This window comes from Jaculus jaculus, chromosome 1 (genome assembly GCF_020740685.1).
Source record: "Jaculus jaculus isolate mJacJac1 chromosome 1, mJacJac1.mat.Y.cur, whole genome shotgun sequence".
Classification (NCBI taxonomy): Eukaryota; Metazoa; Chordata; class Mammalia; order Rodentia; family Dipodidae; genus Jaculus; species Jaculus jaculus.
The window spans coordinates 54188249-54207838 of NC_059102.1; the positions used below are offsets into that span (position 1 = coordinate 54188249).

Sequence of the window (19590 nt, forward strand, 5' to 3'; positions counted from 1 at the left end):
GGAATAACAGGGTCTGTTGGTATCTCTATAGTCAGCTTTTTCAGGAGTCTCCATTATTGCTTTCCAAAGTGGTTGTACCATCCTACATTCCCACCAATAGTGGATAAGTGTTCCTACTTCTCCATATCCTCGCCAGCATTTATTTTCGTTTGAATTTTTGATATTTGCTATCCTTATTGGGGTAAGGTGGAATCTTTCTCTGGTGATTAGGGATGATAAACATTTTCTTAAGTGTGTGTTTGCCATTTGTATTTCTTCCTCTGTGAGCTGCCTTTTCAGCTCTTTGCCCCATTTTGTGAGTGGGGTGTTTTACTTCTTACTGCTTAGATTTTTGAGTTCTTTGTAGATTCTAGAGGTTAGGCCTCTGTCAGTTGGATAACCTGCAAATATTTTCTCTCATTCTGTGAGTAATCTGTTAGCTTTGCCTATTGTATACTTGTCTGTAAAGAAACTCTTCAGCTTCCTGTGATCCCATTGGTTGAGTGACTGTTTAAGATGGTGAGCTACTGGGGTTTTGCTCAGGAAGTCTTTTTCCATTCCTATATCATGGAAAGTACTTCCTAAACTTTCTTCCAGTAGTATTTGAGTTTCTGGTCTTATATTGAGGTCTTTGATCCATTTGGATTTGAGTGTAGTGCATGGTGAAATGTGTGGATCAAGTTTCAGTTTCCAGCATGTGATTATCCAGTTTGTCCAGCACCATTTGTTGAAGATGCTGTCTTTTTTCCAGCCTGTATTGTTTGGGCCTTTATTGAATATCAAGTAGCTATAGTTGTTTGACCCAAAGTCCTGGTCCTCAAGTCTATTCCATTGTCTGTATCCCTGTTTTTATGCCAGTACCATGCTGTTTTTATTACTATGGCTTTGTAATATAGCTTTAGATCAGGTATGGTGATGCCACCAGAGGTATTTCTTTTGCTGAGGATATGTTTGGATATGCAAGGCCTTCTGCCTTTCCATATGAAATTTGAGGTCATTCTTTCTATCTCTGTGAGGAACACTGTAGGGATTTTAATTGGAATTGCATTAAATCTATATATTCCCTTTGGTAGGATTGTCATCTTCACAATGTTAATTCTGCCTATCTAGGAGTAAGGGAGGTCTTTCCATTTTCTCAAGTCCTCCTCAATTTCTTTTTTGAGTGTTTTCCCTGACTTTGTTTTTCTGTTACACAATATGGCAAGTCTTTCATACAGTAAACCCTGCCAGAGGCATTTCAATATACAGAAAGAGAGGTGCTAATCTCTATTGGCTCTCCAGATTCATTGTTATTGCACCTCTGAAATCCAAGAAATTCATTCAAAGCTGTAGGGTTCATGAATTTCTTAGACATGTTAATAATTCCTACATGGCTTGTAAGCCTCAGAGACTAGGTCAGGGTTTTTGCTGACACCTGTGAGGTTAGTTTTTCCTGAAAATAGAAAAATATACTTTTATTTTTTTCACCTCAAAGTGGCAACCATGTTCCTGATTTTTATTAGAATTTTCCAAACAACTGAAATAAATTGCTATAAACTACATGCCTTCTAAGTCATTAGACCCTTCCTGAGTTACATTAAATTCTACGTACTTAGAGGTTTTAGACTGTATAGAAATTTATCAATGGAAAGACATCTTGGAAACTATTGTTTATATTTTGAATGTCAATAAATAATATTACCTTTATTCCTCATTAGAGTATAATATAGATTATGATTATATATTTGTTATTCTTTTAGGTAGATATGGATTCAGCTTGGTGATAGTACCATGATTTATCAGTTTCTATAAAGTAAGAATTTCATTAAGTAGAGAGTTAGGAAAAATGAACAATAACATGTCTACCCTTCCTAAGTAGAGATGTTACTCACAATTTTGAGTTAAATGCTCATTATAGTTACAAATATAGTTATAAAATGATTTTGTATTTTGTATCCATGAATTTGATTATTTATACTAACTCAGAAAACTTTTATAAGGGGAAAATCCAGTAAATAATCCCTTCTTGGTAGAAACTTGCTGTTTCCCCTTTCTTTGTACACATGTAATGGTGGCATAGTATATTAAATTCTATGTATTATTAATAGCATATTCTTAAAAATATTTGGTGCTGATCATCTATAGCTGTCATTTTGGATATACTATTGTATTATCCACATTACATACACAGCTCCTCTATTTTGTACACTGTGCCATGTCCCACCTAGGATTGGAGAGAGTTATACAGTGTGCAGTGCTTAAGTCTAGTATTGATATGAATGTTAGCAACTATGATGGCACTGACATCTCACAGACACCACATATTTATTGGCCAGTGAAAGTTCCAAAGGAATAAGGATTTTTAGTCTCTGCCACCATAGCCTGAATGTATTGATGGTACATTATGGATGCAAACAAAAAAACACTAGAAGGGAACAGATCATTTGGTATATTCAATATCCTCAGATGCCTTTGTCAGCCATGAATATGTTTATTTTGAAACTCACACATATACTTTATTAATTTCTCTTTTTCAATTATTCTTTAATGGTTGTACATATGAACATTGTTGGCAGAGTGATCTGTCTCTTAGCATAATAGAATGAAAAATATACAATCCCTCTCTTATTTCTACCCATGTGGCCATCAGTTTGAAAAGATAAATTTTTTCTCCAATCTAATTCTTTAAAATGTTGTACTTTAATGTGATATAATTTATTTGTTTGTATTTTAAAATGTTACTTGCTTTAATTTTATTAATTTTGACACAACAGTTTTATGTATTTTTAAAATTTTTTATATGTGAATGTGCTGCCAGCAAATTATATAGTGTCTGCCTAATTCAAAATAGAATATCTAACTTTTTTCATTGCAGACTTAAGCTTATTTTAGACCTTCTTGTCAGGTGAAATGTATGTGCATGTGTTGTTTGTGTGTGTGTATGTTTAATATTTATAGTATGTTCAACTTGGGATACATTAGATTATAAATTTTAACCTGTAAATGTTATCAGTTATTTCTAACTTTCACATAATATTCTTAAGCTTGTGTATCTTTTAAAAATTAATTTAAAGTATATAAAACTTCTAGGCAATTACTTTTTTATTTTACTTGCATTCTATCAAATTCTAGCAAAATTCATGATTTTTATTAGCTTGATCTATTGAAATATATTCAGCTCAAAGCAAAACCTTGTTTTTTATACATTTTCCCCTAATTGTGTTATGTTATTAATATAAGTTGTTACAAAAAAGGGGCTGTCAAATAGCACAAAAAGCATCAATGCACTGAACTTAAAATGAATCCTAAAGTATAACAGTACATCTGGGAGGAAATGGCAGATGTTATATTTAGATGGTAATTGGGCAATGTGTTATTGATTTATTTTTATTTTTTAATCAGTATTTACCTTGAGAAAAAAGGAGCTATTCATCTGACTTAATCTATCCTGATTAATACAGATTAAATGAAAAGGTTGAAAGCTGCAATTATCTTGGCTTTGGCCCTTAGATGAATGTATGCTAGCTCATTAGTAAAATAATCAGGTTTTAAATAAAGGTTAAAAGTTCCTATGATATTTCAAGAGCATTAATAATACTAAATGTAATCATTTTATAAAATATTTCATAAAAAGAACAAAAGCAGTTTTATTCAAAACTACTAAGTTGTAAGGGTGTTGAGTTGTAATGTCCAAATACATTTTATTAAAGCCAAAGCTGCAGGAAACACTGTACCTTGTAACAGTCATTCTTTTCCTTTGAGCAGCATGAGAACATAGCATATTCCTTTAGGCTACATTTAATCTTACACAGAAATATAACAGTTGAAATCCTCTACCAATAAAAGGGCTTCTACTAATCCTATGCTTTAGACTCAGAGTCTGGTTTATAATTTAATTGCCATGTCATTCTTTGAGAATTAAACACTGGTTTACAGAATGCAGATTATATTCCCCAGCTCTATCTCCAAGTTTTACATGGTAGTTCTTTGCCATGTACTGCTCATACAATGACTTTTCTAGAAGATACACCCTCATGAGATACAGTAGTTGGCAAGCCACCTAGCAGGGATATTCATGGCTTCCAGGAGCATATCTTCAATCCTGTTACAGCTTTTACCCTCACTTGACCTTCTTCTTACTCCTTCCAAATGCTCCCCAGGCTTCTGGCAAAGAATAAAGGTCCTCTTCCTGTACACATGGGAACCAGAACAAAATGTCAAAGTCATAGTCACCATAATAGTTGTCATGTAAAACATTCCAAACAACTAAAAATTTTACATATAAGTATAGAATCTTAGTTTGTTTGACATATGTGTATTTATTTATGTTTATATCAATCAGATTCATTTTTTTATGCTGGTTTAAAGTTAAAAATTCTTGAGAACATTCACTATTTAAGAACAACAATCATGTATGAAATTGCCCAGGTGTTTTGGTTTAGCTAGCCATATTCAAGGATTACATAGCCATTCCAATAAAACTTCATTTTCACTGTATCATTCAACTAGGATATTAGTAATATCATTTAAGCTTCTAAGTAGTTTATGACATCTATTGCCATACTTAGCTCACTATTTCTGCGAAATTTTTCTTTGTTAAATTGGTCTGATTAACTCATATATACAGACATACTCATTGTTGAACTAAAACTATTTTATATTGAATTACATGATTTATAATAGTTTTCCCTTTTATCTAAAGAAACTTGTGGTAGTAACCTTCTAATATTCTATTATTGGATTTGCTCTTTAAAAGTTTTTAATAAAATGATTTGTGAAGAAAAAAATTCCATGATTAGTAAAAATGAATAAGTTAATATTTTTAGTTTATTCTCTTGACTTTTTAAAAAATATTTTATTGATTTATTGAGAGAGAGAGAGAGAATGGGCACACCAGAGCCTCTAGCCACTACAAAAGAACTTTAGATGCATGTGCTCCTTTGTGCATTTGGCTTACATAGGACCTGGAGAATCAAACCTGGGTCCTTTGGCTTTGTAGGCAAATGCCTTAACCACTAAGCAGTCTTCTCCAGGCCTCTTTTACCTTTTGAATAACAAAATATTAACAGAAGGCTAGTGTACAACTACATTAGAATAAATTTTCTTACATATTTATCTAGTTAATTATCTTATTGTGTTTTCTTAAAATTATTAACCTAACTATATATATATTTATTATAAAGTTCATTTTATAAAGCTGACTTCCATTTCTGGAATATATGCCCTTAAAACTAATATTTCATGCATTTTTATTTCATATTTCTAGTAGCAAAAGAATAATATTTTTTTGCATTCTATTTCTTAATTACGTTATTATGCTTTTAAAATAATTACTATTTTATAGGGCTATGTATATACATATAAAACATACCTTTGTCAGTTTTTAATTAAATATACAGCTTGTGGATATGGGAATACTATTAGTTCAGTTGAAAATATTACAAATGTATAAAAACTGTAACAGCGCTGTTATACAATATGGCTCACTGTGACTACTGTAATACCATTTCAGTACTTTCAAGTCCAGGCCATTCTTATGAGGCACATCAAAGATAAAATATGTGAGTCAGATTTGTATTGCTGTATTTTGTATATTCTCCTTCATCTATGTTTATAACCAACAAATTTCAAAAAGAAAATCTCTAACGAGAATGCTGCTCCTCTGGTAAAGGCAGAATATTGGTTTGAACCTCAGTAACTTAATGATTGAATCAGTTTACCTTCAATTTTATATTGAATGAATATGTATAGCTATCCTATACTGTACATTATTACAAATGCTCAAAAAGCATGTTTGAGTACCTCTGGAATACTCCATAGTTTATTTTATGTAATCATTTGATTTTTATGTTGGAGGATAATATATATATATTATAGTGCTAAAACATATGCATGAGTGCATATTCATATGGATATATATTCCTTGGAGAACTTGAGGTCTTTTTGAACAGAACATTAATTTTTAGTTTTACAAGTGTCTTCTATGCTTTGTGGCTATACTTTCTATCACCAGCCAGTATACATTTATTGATGTAAGTTTATTTATTTAAGTGCCCTATAGGAATAATTAGAATTAAAATTACTATAGAAAATTCACGTGTCATAGTTGCAATGAATAATAAAATATCTTAATTAATTAATTTTAATGAAAAATCTGATAATTCAGCTTCTTTAATTATAATTCTTAAAATATATATTTGAAGTGGATTACTGGGTTAGTTTATTTGAATGTGCATAGAATCATTATCAGCTTTTGACTCCAAATTCCTAGAAGACAGGTTGGGTCACATTCATGTTTGGAGCACTGAATGTCTGGAATATGCCTGCTTCACAATGGGTGGTCAATAGTGATTTATTTATTTTACCTCTATAATTGTACTTATCTAAAGTTTCATGTTAAATGTTCGGTCTTTATAGCAACTCTTATATATGTCATGAGAATTTTGTGGAGGCAAATAATGTGACACATTAGTTCCTTTGGTGGAGCTATTGATCTGTACTAGAAGAATTAGAAATCAGGAGTTAGAAACTAGTCTCAGGCTTTGAGGCAGTATGTGACCTTGTCATTTAAATCTATGTAAATTCTATTTTTAATAACTAATTGAAGAATTCAGTTTTTACATGTTGAAATTCAACATATTCTGAATTTAAAGATTATTTTTTCCAAAATTAAACATAAAACTTTAAAAGGTAAACTATAGGATGAGAAAACTTTGCTTTAATATTTACAGTAGTATTGTGCCTTCTGACTTTTTTAAAGAAAAAAAAAGCCTCATAGCTTTTAGGTAATAAAAGTCACATTGTTGTATTGTTTTTTCTTTATTATTGCATATAAATGCTTATCAACATCTAGTGAGGTTTTTTTTTTTTCTCCCCTTCTAGAGAAAGAATATCTGAGTTTTGTTCTATTTGCAGAATTTGCCTGAATAGTGGTAATCTAAGATTAGTAAAATTATAATTCTCTGAAATGAACTAAATCTTAACATAAATCCTTATCCAAGGCAGCCTGCTATCCATATATTATAGCAAAGCAATACAAGTGTTATATTAGGAACTAAATTGCCAAGTCTGGTAGCATGTTTTGTTTTATAACCATTATATATTTATGAGTAGTTAATTGGGTTATTTGCACTCCCTATAAAGTTATCTGTCTCCAAACTTGCAGTTAACACAGGGAACATTAGTCTGTCAGTACTTAGCCTTGAGTACTTGAAGCAAAAGTTATTGCCTAAGATCGTAAGTGGTTTTTTTCAAGCACTTACAAAGGTGGATTACACCAGCCTTTGGAGAATAGTGGGTTATTATAGGATTTACTAGAGAACTTCTGTGTCATTCCATGCATTATGTCGCAGTATCTTACAGAGATGTTGGCAAATAATGTGATTTGTCTGTATTTACTGTCTTATTTCCACTAGCTCCAGTGGCTGTTGGACAATTATGAGACAGCAGAAGGAGTGAGCCTTCCAAGAAGCACTCTGTATAACCACTACCTTCGCCACTGTCAGGAACATAAACTGGACCCAGTCAATGCTGCTTCTTTTGGAAAACTAATAAGGTCAATTTTTATGGGGCTACGTACCAGGAGATTGGGCACTAGGTCAGTACCAAAAATCAACATCATAAACTAATATCTTCTTTTCACATTAGAACAGTTTAGTACATTCTTTGTGCAAAAGTACTTGGCTACAGATAATCTAAAATACATTGGCTCAAAGTCATTTTCAGTGAATATCATAAAAGCTTTGAGAACTGGTTTTCAGACTACATAGAAATCAGATGACCAATTGGTTCATGTAACATTTAAAGATGGTAGTTTAAAAATTATTATTTATCAGTGTATTCTTTTTGAAAATAAATAAATAAAGCATGATTAAGTATAGGAACATATTAAAAGAGGAACTTCATATCTCCTGAATCTTATAAAAACTATACTTTTTTTAGATATCACTTTATTTGAATAGAAAAAAATTAAAGTGGAGGTTTTCATTTAATTTCATAGTTCTGAGGCCAACTAAAAGCAAACTACAGGTATTTGAAATCCTTGGTAACGGAATTATTTTACTTTTTATCAGCATTTTAATTTTTTGTTCTTGATTGTGAAACCATGAATATGTGGGAGTAAAAATAACCCCTTCATTCTATCATATAGATATATAATGTGTGGAAGGAGCTTCCAGGTGCTCTGCTTTCCTGCCTTTGGCAATAAATGAGGGTTTTTACTAATCAAAATGGGATGAAAAGAAAAATGAAACCACAAAGCTTTATGTTTATCTTTCTAAAATGTTTACAAATAGAAAATAAGTATTCCAAACAATTAGAAATAAAGTTATAGATGATTTGGCTTCCTAAATCATATAGGATTTATATAAAAGAGCATTAAAATACAGATATTTACTGTACAGTAGTGATAGGTTCTTCATTATAAATCGCAGCAAAGTATTACCCTAGTGAATTCTTTTTAGCCAGACATGGTGGTGCATACCTTTAATCCCAGCATTTGGGAAAAAACAAAATAAGAAGAGGAAAAAATAATTGTTTTTAAATCTCAGTAAAATTAGCAGAGGCTTACTAATTAACTTTACTATGCTATACATTAATAATAAAAAGAGGAGTGAATGTTTTCAGGTAGAAAAGATTGAGCTTTTCCTTCTCTATCTCAAGGTCCATGTCGAAGTCCCCCCAACAAAGCATAGTTAAAGGATAAACATACCTATTTACTTAATGTTTTATGATAGGGAGCCTTTCAAATAAAGACCCAGAGCCAAGGATGTAGCTTGATTCCACAGAGTTACAAATATAAAACATAATAGAAAAAAAGACCCCCCCAAATTGCAAATTTTGTATTTTATGCTAAATCTGATGAAGAAATGGTTATTTCTGGAAAAACATGATTGGAGAAAGGTAAGGTGTAAAACTGTGTAAATGGAATGGTAGAGTGAGTCAGCAAGAATCTGTGTCCAGATTCTTCCCTGTCTGTGTCTTCAGAGATAAAGATGTGCCTTTCACCACATACATGAAGGCCTTCTGTGGCCCCTGTTCTGAGAGGTCACATATGTTTTATGGCCACTTTAGGAGGAAAGAGGTGACGTGATTTTTTGCTACTTTCTAAGGCCTGTTTCGGCTGTTTTTTCAAATGCTATGGTGACAAGTTGGAGGTACTTTTGAACCCCATTACTATGCCAGTTAGGTTTACATATTCTATATAGAATATTAGAACTGTGAATTCTTCCTTTTTCTTGCTTTAAAGTAAATGTACAACTCTCAGATTCTTGGAGGTTCATTTGTCTCGTAAGTATAGTTTCTTCTATTATACATCAAAATCTGATTTTAAATTGCAGAAAGTTATGGTTAGTTCAGACTGAAAGAACTAGCTTTCATTCATTTGAAAAAAATATATATAGCTTTTTGGTTTCTCTAGTATTATTTTCTAAAACCATGAAAATCATTATTTGGGGACCTAACCTACTGTCTCTTAGCTGATGGCTCAGAAGCTCCATGAATGGTGCCTGTATTTTGAAACTCTGGGCTTCATTCAGCATTCTAATAGCTGTATTGTTGTGCTGCTTTTGTTATTGAAAAGGATTTCAATGGATCCTATTTTGAAACCCAATTGAAACCTTGAAACATATCTTTAAAATAGAATGGAAGAAAATTGGAGTTGTTGGGGTTTGTGAATGAGTAGAATCTATATTCTGTGAGTATATACTGCAATATTGAAGCTTTTACTTTCTGATAATCCTCCCATGATTATGTCTACTATGCTTTTATAAATGTGCATGTAGTATTTGCAGTTGAGTTGTCAAGGAAGCTTAAAAAAATAAATAGAAAATAAACACTATTGGCTGATTTTAAACAAATGAAGTGTTAGGAAGAAAGGCGAACTCTAGTGGAAAAAGACTCAGCATGGCCTGAGTGAAATGTGTTTCTGCCTGTTATGGAAACTAGCATCTAATTTTCCTTCCTAACCCAAGAAACTGAAATAAAAATCAGTGTAATTCATGAGGACAACTAAGCAGTGTGCATGTGCACACGCACGTGTGCGCGCACACACACACACACACACACACACATAATATACAAGTATTATCCATCAAAAAATATCTAGAGAAATCACTTACATTATACCATACCTTTTCAAGTTTTTGAACTTAAGTAAATAAAGTCACCTCATTTCTAAATAAAAGCTAATGAAAAGGTACTTTTTGGTTACATGTCATCTCAAATTTTACCAAAAATATCCTTTCCTAATAGAATAAAAAGAACTTATACCCAACTTAGTACCACTGTTAACTTGTAGGAAACTGAAGAGAATCCACACTATCTTCCCACATATACATACACATGATCAATGCCTTCTGTCTCCTCCTTTTACCTCTGCTTTACAGTCATCCAATTTGTGTGGGAGAACACTATAAATACATTCTTGGTGAGTTTGTGTTTATTTCCTATTCTGTTTTCAATGGATTATAAAAACAAAGTTTCATTTTTCCAAGAGGTAGGTCTTTATAAATTTTCATGTCTGTTTTATTTTGTTGAAAGTATATAGGTTTTCAAATGTCCAACATTCTTTAACTAGCAATATTGTTCATAAGATTTTAATTTCACTTGAAATATGTGGTTCATCTAATGTATGTGTGTTAATCAAATTAAGACTTGTAAAAAAAAAACAATTTTTCTTCATAAGAATTTACATACTTAAAAATTTATATTTGTAAGATTTTTAATTTCCATTCAGAACAAACCTTGTCATTTCTAATAACAATATTTCTCATGAACACAGGGAAATTGTGACATTTTTATTCCAGATGAAAATTTCCTTTTGGGGGGAGGGGGGGGAGAGAAAGATTTGGTGGACCAGGCCTCTACCACTGTAGTCCAGATGCTTCTGCCACTTAGTGGGCATGTACAACCTTGTGTTTGCCTCACCTTTGTGTGTCTGGCTTATGTAGGATCTGGAGAGCCATGCATGTCCTTAGGCTTCTCAGGCAAGCACCTTAACAGTTAAGCCATCTCTCCAGCCCAAATTTCCTATTTTTAGAGAACTCTTCCTCTGCCTCTTGTGAGATATGTTTTAGCATATAAAATTGATATAAATTGATGAAACAGAGACCAATATGCTTCAAAATCAATATAATAAATATCTTCCTCTGGTTTCAAAATAATATATTTCATTACATTATCAGTAATGTTGCAATAGCCCTAAATAAAAACAGAATATGAGGAATTTATCCAAAATTAAAAAAAAATTTTAAAAAGCTTTTAGGGCATTGTATAGCCACATCAAAACAAATTCATTCCTCTGTACTATAAGTGAACTTTGATTGGCCAAAAAAGATATTCCCACCATTACCTCTTCTAAATTTAGCTCAAAATGTAAACTAGAAAATAAGATTAATTTGAATTTATAAATGGGCTGTTTTAATATTTAAAATGAAAGTTTATAATGACATATTTAGGACCTTAAGATAATTTTTTAAGTATCTTATTCTGATTCTTCAGATTTCACTATCAAATATAACAAGCATCACAAAAAGGTAAATTACAAGTACTTAATTTTAAGATGGTGTTTTTACCAATATTTTCCATGTAAAACTAATGGACAGCCTATGTGGTTAACTTGACTTTTTGGTTTGATTGACTTTTTGTGTTTCCATGTTTACTGTTCTTTTATTAAGAGGAAACTCCAAGTACCATTACTATGGGATTCGTGTGAAACCAGATTCCCCTCTTAATCGTCTGCAAGAAGATATGCAGTATATGGCTATGAGACAACAGCCTATGCAGCAGAAGCAAAGGTAAATTCTGTAACATGATTATTGTTGATATATGAGAGCTAAGCACGCCTTAGGTGCTTATGGCTTCTCATGTCTGAACAGGTAAATGAGATATATGACAAGAATGTTGCTACTATTGAGGTGTGTTCACTGTGGACAATGCTTTAATGTGATTTAGAATTTTAATGATCATATTTTCAAATTTTTAAGTAATTTACCCTTAAGCTTGTCAGGCCCCTTTAAAGTTAAGTGCAACACCCCAAACTATTTACACAAGGAAATGACAAACAAAACATAAGTACACCCAAGAAAATATCAACTTGGAGAAACTTTTTTCAATATTCATGAGCTTCAGGCTTGGTCTTCTGTATATCCTTCAAGTCATATTTTTTTGGCCAAGCATGAATTCTTGCAGGATGACTAGGACTTCTTACATTTTCTTTGAATGTAGTTTTCACTAACACATAGAATTGTAGATATTAGAACTATGAAAGATCTCATACATTCATGGATGGTTGAGTGGATGGATGAATGGATGATAGAATCCTATTTCTTAGAGTAAAAGTAATACCCCTCTTAAGTATGACCTCAGAATCCTGTGATAACCAAACTATTAGAAGCCATCATTTTCAGATCACTCTCACAAAGGTTAAGTGGGTTTCACAGGCCCATTATGTTATTATAAAACCAAGAGCCTTTCAGTTGCTAATGAAAAGTCTCAAAATAAATGAAACCATTTTTAAAAATATATTTTATTTATTTATTTATTTATTTATTTATTCAAGAGAGAGAGAATGGGCATGCCAGGGCCTCCAGCCACTGCAAACAAATTCCAGAAGCACATGCCCCCTTGGGCATCTGGCTTACATGGTTCCTAGAGAATCTAACAGGGATCCTTTGGCTTTGCAGGCAAATGCCTTAACTGCTAAGCCATCTCTCCAGCCCTAAATTAAACAATTTTTAAATCCTCCCCCTTTAGCAGTATAGCTCAGCTTTTCCCTATATTTGCATTCTTAAAAATGTTCTTTTCAACTAAAGCTATGGAAGGGACTAAGATAAAGGACATTTCTGACTAGGTTCTATTCCATTGGTCTGGAATAATTTGTTGCCTTGGCCAGATTTCCATATCCATACTAGTCCACAGCACTAGTTCAAAGGTGCTGTTGTAGAAATAATATATCACATAGTAATCTTTTATCTGCTTAGTAAACACAGAGTGTTTGGCCCTGAATGCAAAGATAAGACACAGTCCCACTTTTGAGAAAATTAGGTATATGTAGAATTGCTTTGATAAAACTGTGGGAGAAGGAGGATTAAGAAACTTAATAGAGAAGGTGATATTTGTAGGAACTAAGAGGAGAAAGAAAAGGAAAGAAAGGAATGCTGAAGATAGAGGAACAATGTCAGCATAAGGGTGTAGGAGAAAGTCATGATGTCTTTGGTAGATAGCCCATGATTTGGTGAGGCTGGTATTTCAGAATGAAATTTGAGGGAAAGGTTGAGTAGCGTACTTAGAGATGCAATGTAAGTAGCAGATTATGCCATGAACCTAAGGAATTAGTTGTATCTAAAGCTAATACATCTGTTCTTTGTGCAGAACATAGCTTTGAAGCTATTTTAGGCTTTGAAGCAAAACAATGAAACTTTGATTTTTTCTAGAGTGATGACTTTTTGATTTGGGGCAAGACATATTTAATGGGAAGAGACTGGAGGTAAGGACTCTTGTTAAGTGGTTTTAACACAGTCATAATTCCTGTGTATATGTTCTAGCTGGAAGACTCAGTTCAAGACTGACTATTTTGGAAAGGTACTTCAAGGACTAGATATTTAACTCAAAAATTCTCAATAATTGTTTTCATTACTGAGTTTTTTTTTTCTTTTTTGATTTTTGAGGTAGGGTCTCACTCTAGACCAGGCTGATCTGAAATTCACTATGGAGTCTCAGGGTGGCCTCAAACTCACGGCAGTTCTCCTACCTCTGCCTCCCAAGTACTGAGATTAAAGGTGTGCACCACCATGCCCGGCTTTATATATATATATATATTTTTTTTTCAGGGAAATTAAGATCTCTGGTTAAAGTAACAAATCATAGAGTAGTATCTTATATGATTATTGATAGAGAATGTGTGTTGTGATAAACTATTTTGTTTTTTGGTTTTTAGTTACTTTCCATTTACTAGTATCAAGTTCATAGCATTTACTTTTTGGTGTGATCTCTGCTTCCATAAAGAGTAGCAATACACTGTATAGCTAATGATGAAATCAAGAAGAAAGTTAGAAATAAAACTTAATTATAAAAATTGATAAATTGTATCTAAGACAGCTAAAGCCAACTGCTTTCAATGATTTAATTATGAGGAAATCTAGTAAGCTTTCCTGAATATGGACATGTTCAAGAGTCATACATTATAAAACATCTGAATTAGGTAAGCAAGAACTAAAAGTTTTAATAACCTCCTATGAAACATGATTCTAGGACTGTAAAGGTTAAGGAGCCATGAAAACACCTGCTATGTCCAGGTAGGGATAATTGCTGTTAGAAATAGGAATAATATGAATGTTCTTATGAGGAGGTATAAAATTATTTAAAATATTTATGAATTCTACCAATTTTACCTTCTTGTGGGGTTTGTTTTATTATTAAATAATAATATTAAAAAACCAAACGTACTGAACCTTCTTTTTGTACACTGAGATTTTTTATGGTTATTTTTTGTAATATAAGTTATGCTATTGCTCTTAAAATGATACCTTTATAAGTGGCTGGGGTGTGAGTGTTGTCAACCCCATAGGCCATGCATTGGGATATGCAAGAGGTTTCAGCTGTGCTTCTGAAGTCATGTGTCCATATCCTATCCACAGCCTTATCTGAAGACAGTTACCTGGTTATGTAGAAGCAGTCACATAAGAGACAAAGAGTTTATCTCCAAGAGTCTGCATATATGTATAAAGTTCAAAGCATGTTGAAAATGCAGGTGGGAATGGGAATAACTTATTAGAGCATTTATTTTGTGACTTATAAGTTGAAAAATGGTGCAAGATTCAAATTATTCTACTTAAGTTAAATTTTATATAAGAAAAGACTATGGTGTTAAAATACAAGTAACATTTGAAAGGTTTAAAATATTTTGTACCAGTCATAATATTTAATATTTAAACAAATTCAGATTGAATAGTTACCTTAGAAGTTATTGAATGATAAATTTATTTCTGCATCCACATGTTCCATAGTGTAGATTTTATGTTTCTCATTTGCTTATAATAAAAAGCCAAGTATATATAATGATTGTTTTGATAATTAGAGTATTGGTTTTTATTTGTAAAATTTTCCAGTGAATTTGGAATTATAATAGTTGTTGTGATGATGGTTATTATTGTATGATTGAGGTCTTCTATAAGACATTTAGTTTGAAAATTTGAAAGGATAGTAAAGAAAATTTCCACTTTTATCTAAATCAGTCTCCTAGCACTGCTACTATATGGAGTAGAGCTAAGACTCTGGAAATAAATGGAAAGAGTTTCTGGTTGAGAAGCAAATGTCACAGAGCATGTAGCGTCACATGCTTGAAAAGGTTAATCCAGCCTCAAACCATTTACCTAAAATTAAAAAAAAAAAACAACAGATTAGCATCTACTTGCCCACAGGCATTCATGGGATATGGCTGCTAGCAAAAAAAAATATATAAAAATTATATGTAGGTATGATCTTCTATTCAGCAGATTTCTGTGGGCATTCAGTGAAGGGTCAAATGTGCCCAAGTACTCCAACTACTGTTTTACTATGACTTTAATGATTAGAATCTAGGCTAACACAATGGAATAATTATTTTGTATAGCATGACTCCATAAGTAATCAAAAAGAGGAAAAAATATTTCAAAAATATCTTTGGTTGATAATGCATGGCAATAAATTTTAAATTAAAATTAGATAATCTTCAGTATTTAGGAAAAATTCTTATTGAATAATTTACTTACCTTAATTTGGGCAACACATAAGTTAATTTATAGAAGAACAATACAACATTAATAATTTTCAGGACTACAGACTGTGTACAAATATTTGCGCTGTTTATTTTTGATACTTCACATAAGTGCATAAAACATGTTTTAACAATTTTTCCAGATCTTGCAGTAAAAGTAGTGCAGTACAGCCAAATACTTATTATAATGTGCTTGACCATATTTATGCCAGTAGCTATTCTCAAAATATTTAAAAACATTTATCATTTCTCAACAAGCTCATGTAACTATAAGCTGTATATGTCTAAGAGATCATGGGATAATATAATGTTTGAACTAGACAGAAGAGATTACCTACTCCAAAACTCCCTCATAAGAAAATGAAATATTAAAAGCTTATCCACATTCATACAGCAGCCTGGAAAAGAGCCTGGCCCTTTGCCTTTATTCTTATAAGAATTCAATTCTCAAAGTTAGAAGACAAAGTAGAAACATTTACTTAAAATAAAAATTTTGTAGTCAAGAGTGATGGCTCATGCCTAAATGAAATCCTGGGACTTGTGAGGCTGAGGCAACAGAACCTGTTAAAAGTTAAGCATAGCCTACTGCAAGTTCAAATACAGGCTAGACTACAGAATGAGACCTTCACACAAAATGTATTTGCCCAGGGGCAAACCACATTTCAACAAGTACGCTTTAGTTATGTGAGTCCATATGCCACTTACTATTCATTGAAATAATCTCTTGGTGGGAGGTGGATTCTGTGAAAGAATGAAACTTTGTGACAATGTGGAGGATGAAAAGAGAGATCTAGTAGAAAAAAAAGATGAAACTACTTTTTCTTCCATTTTGAGCATTTTTCTAAAGAAGAAGGAAGGATACCTCATTCTGGACAGGGCTCTTTTCAGGAGGATAAGCATCTCACATTAAGAAAGTTCTTCTGAAGCTGGGTATGGTGGTGCACACCTTTAATCCCAGCACTTGGGAAGAGAGTCAGAGGACTGCTGTGAGTTAGAGGATACTCTGAGACAACATAGTGATTAGTGAATTCCAGATCATCCTGGGCTAGAGCAAACCCCTATCTCAAAATACAAAACAAAACAAAGTCCTTCCAAAGATGTCCGGCATGGTAGGAATCTTTAGTGAGAAAACAGCCTGGTATTTTTCTGTGCATTTTGCTTCTGGACAAAAATAAGAAATCCTGACACTAATTACTAACATATTTAATGTTAATTATGTGACTTCACTAGTTCCTGATGTAATGGTCATATTTTCTGCCAAAGTCACAAGGATCATAAAGAATCACACCACAGTGTTATTAAACTGCAGTGATACATACAAGATTTGATAATAAAGAATGTCATTCAAACTTAGTGTTCTAAGGAGCAGATTCAACTCTAAAATGTATTCTAGTAAGCACGTTTTATGTAAGTTCTCATTTGGTAACTATATTATAATTTGCTGATAGGGAAACTAGGCCCACTAATTTTTCATTTTGCAAAAATCTCAAAGCTACTTTTTTTCACATATAGAGCCTCAAAAACTTGATTTCCTAATGTTGAGCACAACTTGATTGCCATTCTCTAAGTACTGAATGTGTGGACTGTTAAGAAATCCATGTATTAGAAAGAGCCAGTTATAGATGAAAGAAGTACAAGCACACTTACTATGTAAGGCACTTGCAACAAAAGGGGCTAACTGAAGAAATACATAAAATCAGGAAGCCATTCCTCACTCTTCTCATTCATTTTAGGAGATCACTTAGCAGATTTATTAAACATTCTCATTTTAGCCAACAACTACAACATCTGAGTTGAATGATTTCCACTTCTTGCCTACCTGTAGATGTAGAGCAAGGCAGTATACAAATGTTCTAAGTATTCCCAAGAAAATATGGATGACTGGAGAGGAGGCTTAGTGGTTAAGCCAGATGCATAATGTGACACACTGGAGCTCCTTTGCAGTGGCTAGAGGCCCTGGCACACATCCATTCTCTCTCTCTCTCTCTCTGTCTTTCTTGCTAATAAAAACATAATGAATAAAATATTTTAAAACAATGACATGAAAACTTGTCTTTAATCAGCAAAGCTGATATTAGAAGTCATTTGAATGACTTAGAGGTATACTTTGTGACAACAATGGATCACCTGCTATCTTAAAGAATGAATCTCTTCACATTCACTATTTGTTTCAGAGCCATTCTTATTTATGTCACTTGGTTCATGTTGGACATTCAAGTAATCTAAAGACTTTGGGGGACAACTTTGTCAAGTAGAATTACAAGATATAGTAGAAGATTTTGCATGATTGTCAGCTGGACATTTTTATTTCTTTATGCAAATCAAACAATTTTGTACTTTCAGGAATTATAAATATAGTAGTGATTCTTGGACTATATAATTCTTATTTTATTTGAATATTTTTCAACTACTTTGAAATAAATTTCCAAAATGTTTTATTTAGTGTTGAAAATCTTTTTACTTGATACTATTAGTTGAAATAGTAGTATGTATGTATGTATGTATGTATGTATGTATGTATGTATGTATGTGTTGCAGTCAGGTTTGCATTGCTGGTAGAAATCAACCAACCAAGAGCAGTTTGGTGTGGGGGAAAAGAGGTTTATTTTGGCTTACAGGATCGAGGGGAAGCTCCATGATGGCAGGAAAAAAAATGGCATGATCAGAGGGTGGATATCACCCCGTGGCCAACATAAAGTGAACAATAGCAACAGGAGAGTGTGCCAAACACTAGCATGGGGAAAACTGGCTATAACACCCATAAGCCTACCTCCAACAATACACTCCCTCCAGAAGGTGTTAATTCCCAAATCTCCATCAGCGGGGAACCTAGCATTTCAGAACACATAAGTTTATGGGGGACACCTGAATCAATCCACCACATTTTACCCTTGAACCCCATAAAATGATAACCATCCATGGTGTAAAATGCAATGCATTCAGTCCAACTTTAAAAGTCCCCATAGTTTTTATCAATCCCAATGATGTTCAAACATCCCTATAGTCCAAGATCTTTTAACTGAGCCCTTATATCAAAAAAATCCCCCAAGAATAAATACTCACCTTACAAAAGATGGCATTGGGCATAGCAAAGAAGTATTCAACCAATACAAGATTTAAAACAACCAGGGCAAACATCAAACTCAGTAGCTTGAAGTTCAACAACTCTAGTCAGTAACAAGTCTCCAAGTTTGATAATCCTAACCAGCAACAAGTCTCTGGAGTTCCAATTCCACTCCTCCAGCTAGGCTACTCAACAGTCCTAGAAATTTTCAGCCAGGGCAGGCAGCTTTCCTTAGTACACATCTTGTGGTCCTGGCATCTCCCCACAGTCTCCACTGCAATCCACAGTTCATCTTCATGGCCCCATGGGGTATCCATGAAGGCAACCAGCAAACCTGCTTCACACTGCCCACAGCCATTTCCAAAACATGAGATCATGTTGCAAACTCAATAACCCTCCCTTTCCTGCATTTCTTATACTCCACAATACCAGGTAGGTGCCATTTTGTTAATCCAGGAGGGAATAAAGCAGACTCTGAAGAACAGGACACTTCTTGAGCACTCAGGCCCCTTGAAAACAGTCTACATTCTTCCTGTTGCCCCAGTGCAGGTCAGCTGGCCCAGTCTCAAAGGTTGTAATCTGTGAATGGCAAGCTGAATGGGTAGCAGTTCCCCCACCCAATTTTTTTTTTTTTTTTTTTTTTTTTTTCCTGTGCCATATCCCTCTGCTCACAGCAGTTCATTTCTACGCAAAGCAACTCTATACAACTTCTCTGGAGATGCCATAACAGCAAGCTTTTCACACAAACTGCCAGCCCAGTCCAGGCAAAGCTCTTTCTCACCCTCATAAAGCAAACCTCACTGTCCATAGTTCT

General features: G+C 33.1%; 1 protein-coding gene across 7 annotated transcripts in view; it reads left to right on the forward strand.

Annotated features, from left to right (window-relative positions):
- Rfx3 (regulatory factor X3) overlaps positions 1 to 19590 on the forward strand; it is a 267617-nt gene that overhangs the window by 191380 nt on the left and 56647 nt on the right. For all 7 annotated transcript variants that reach the window (XM_045150961.1, XM_045150972.1, XM_045150983.1 and 4 more), the window contains 2 exons: positions 7374 to 7555; positions 11634 to 11753. In XM_045150961.1, the coding sequence (XP_045006896.1) occupies positions 7374 to 7555; positions 11634 to 11753 (302 nt within the window). The remainder of the gene's footprint in view (positions 1 to 7373; positions 7556 to 11633; positions 11754 to 19590) is intronic.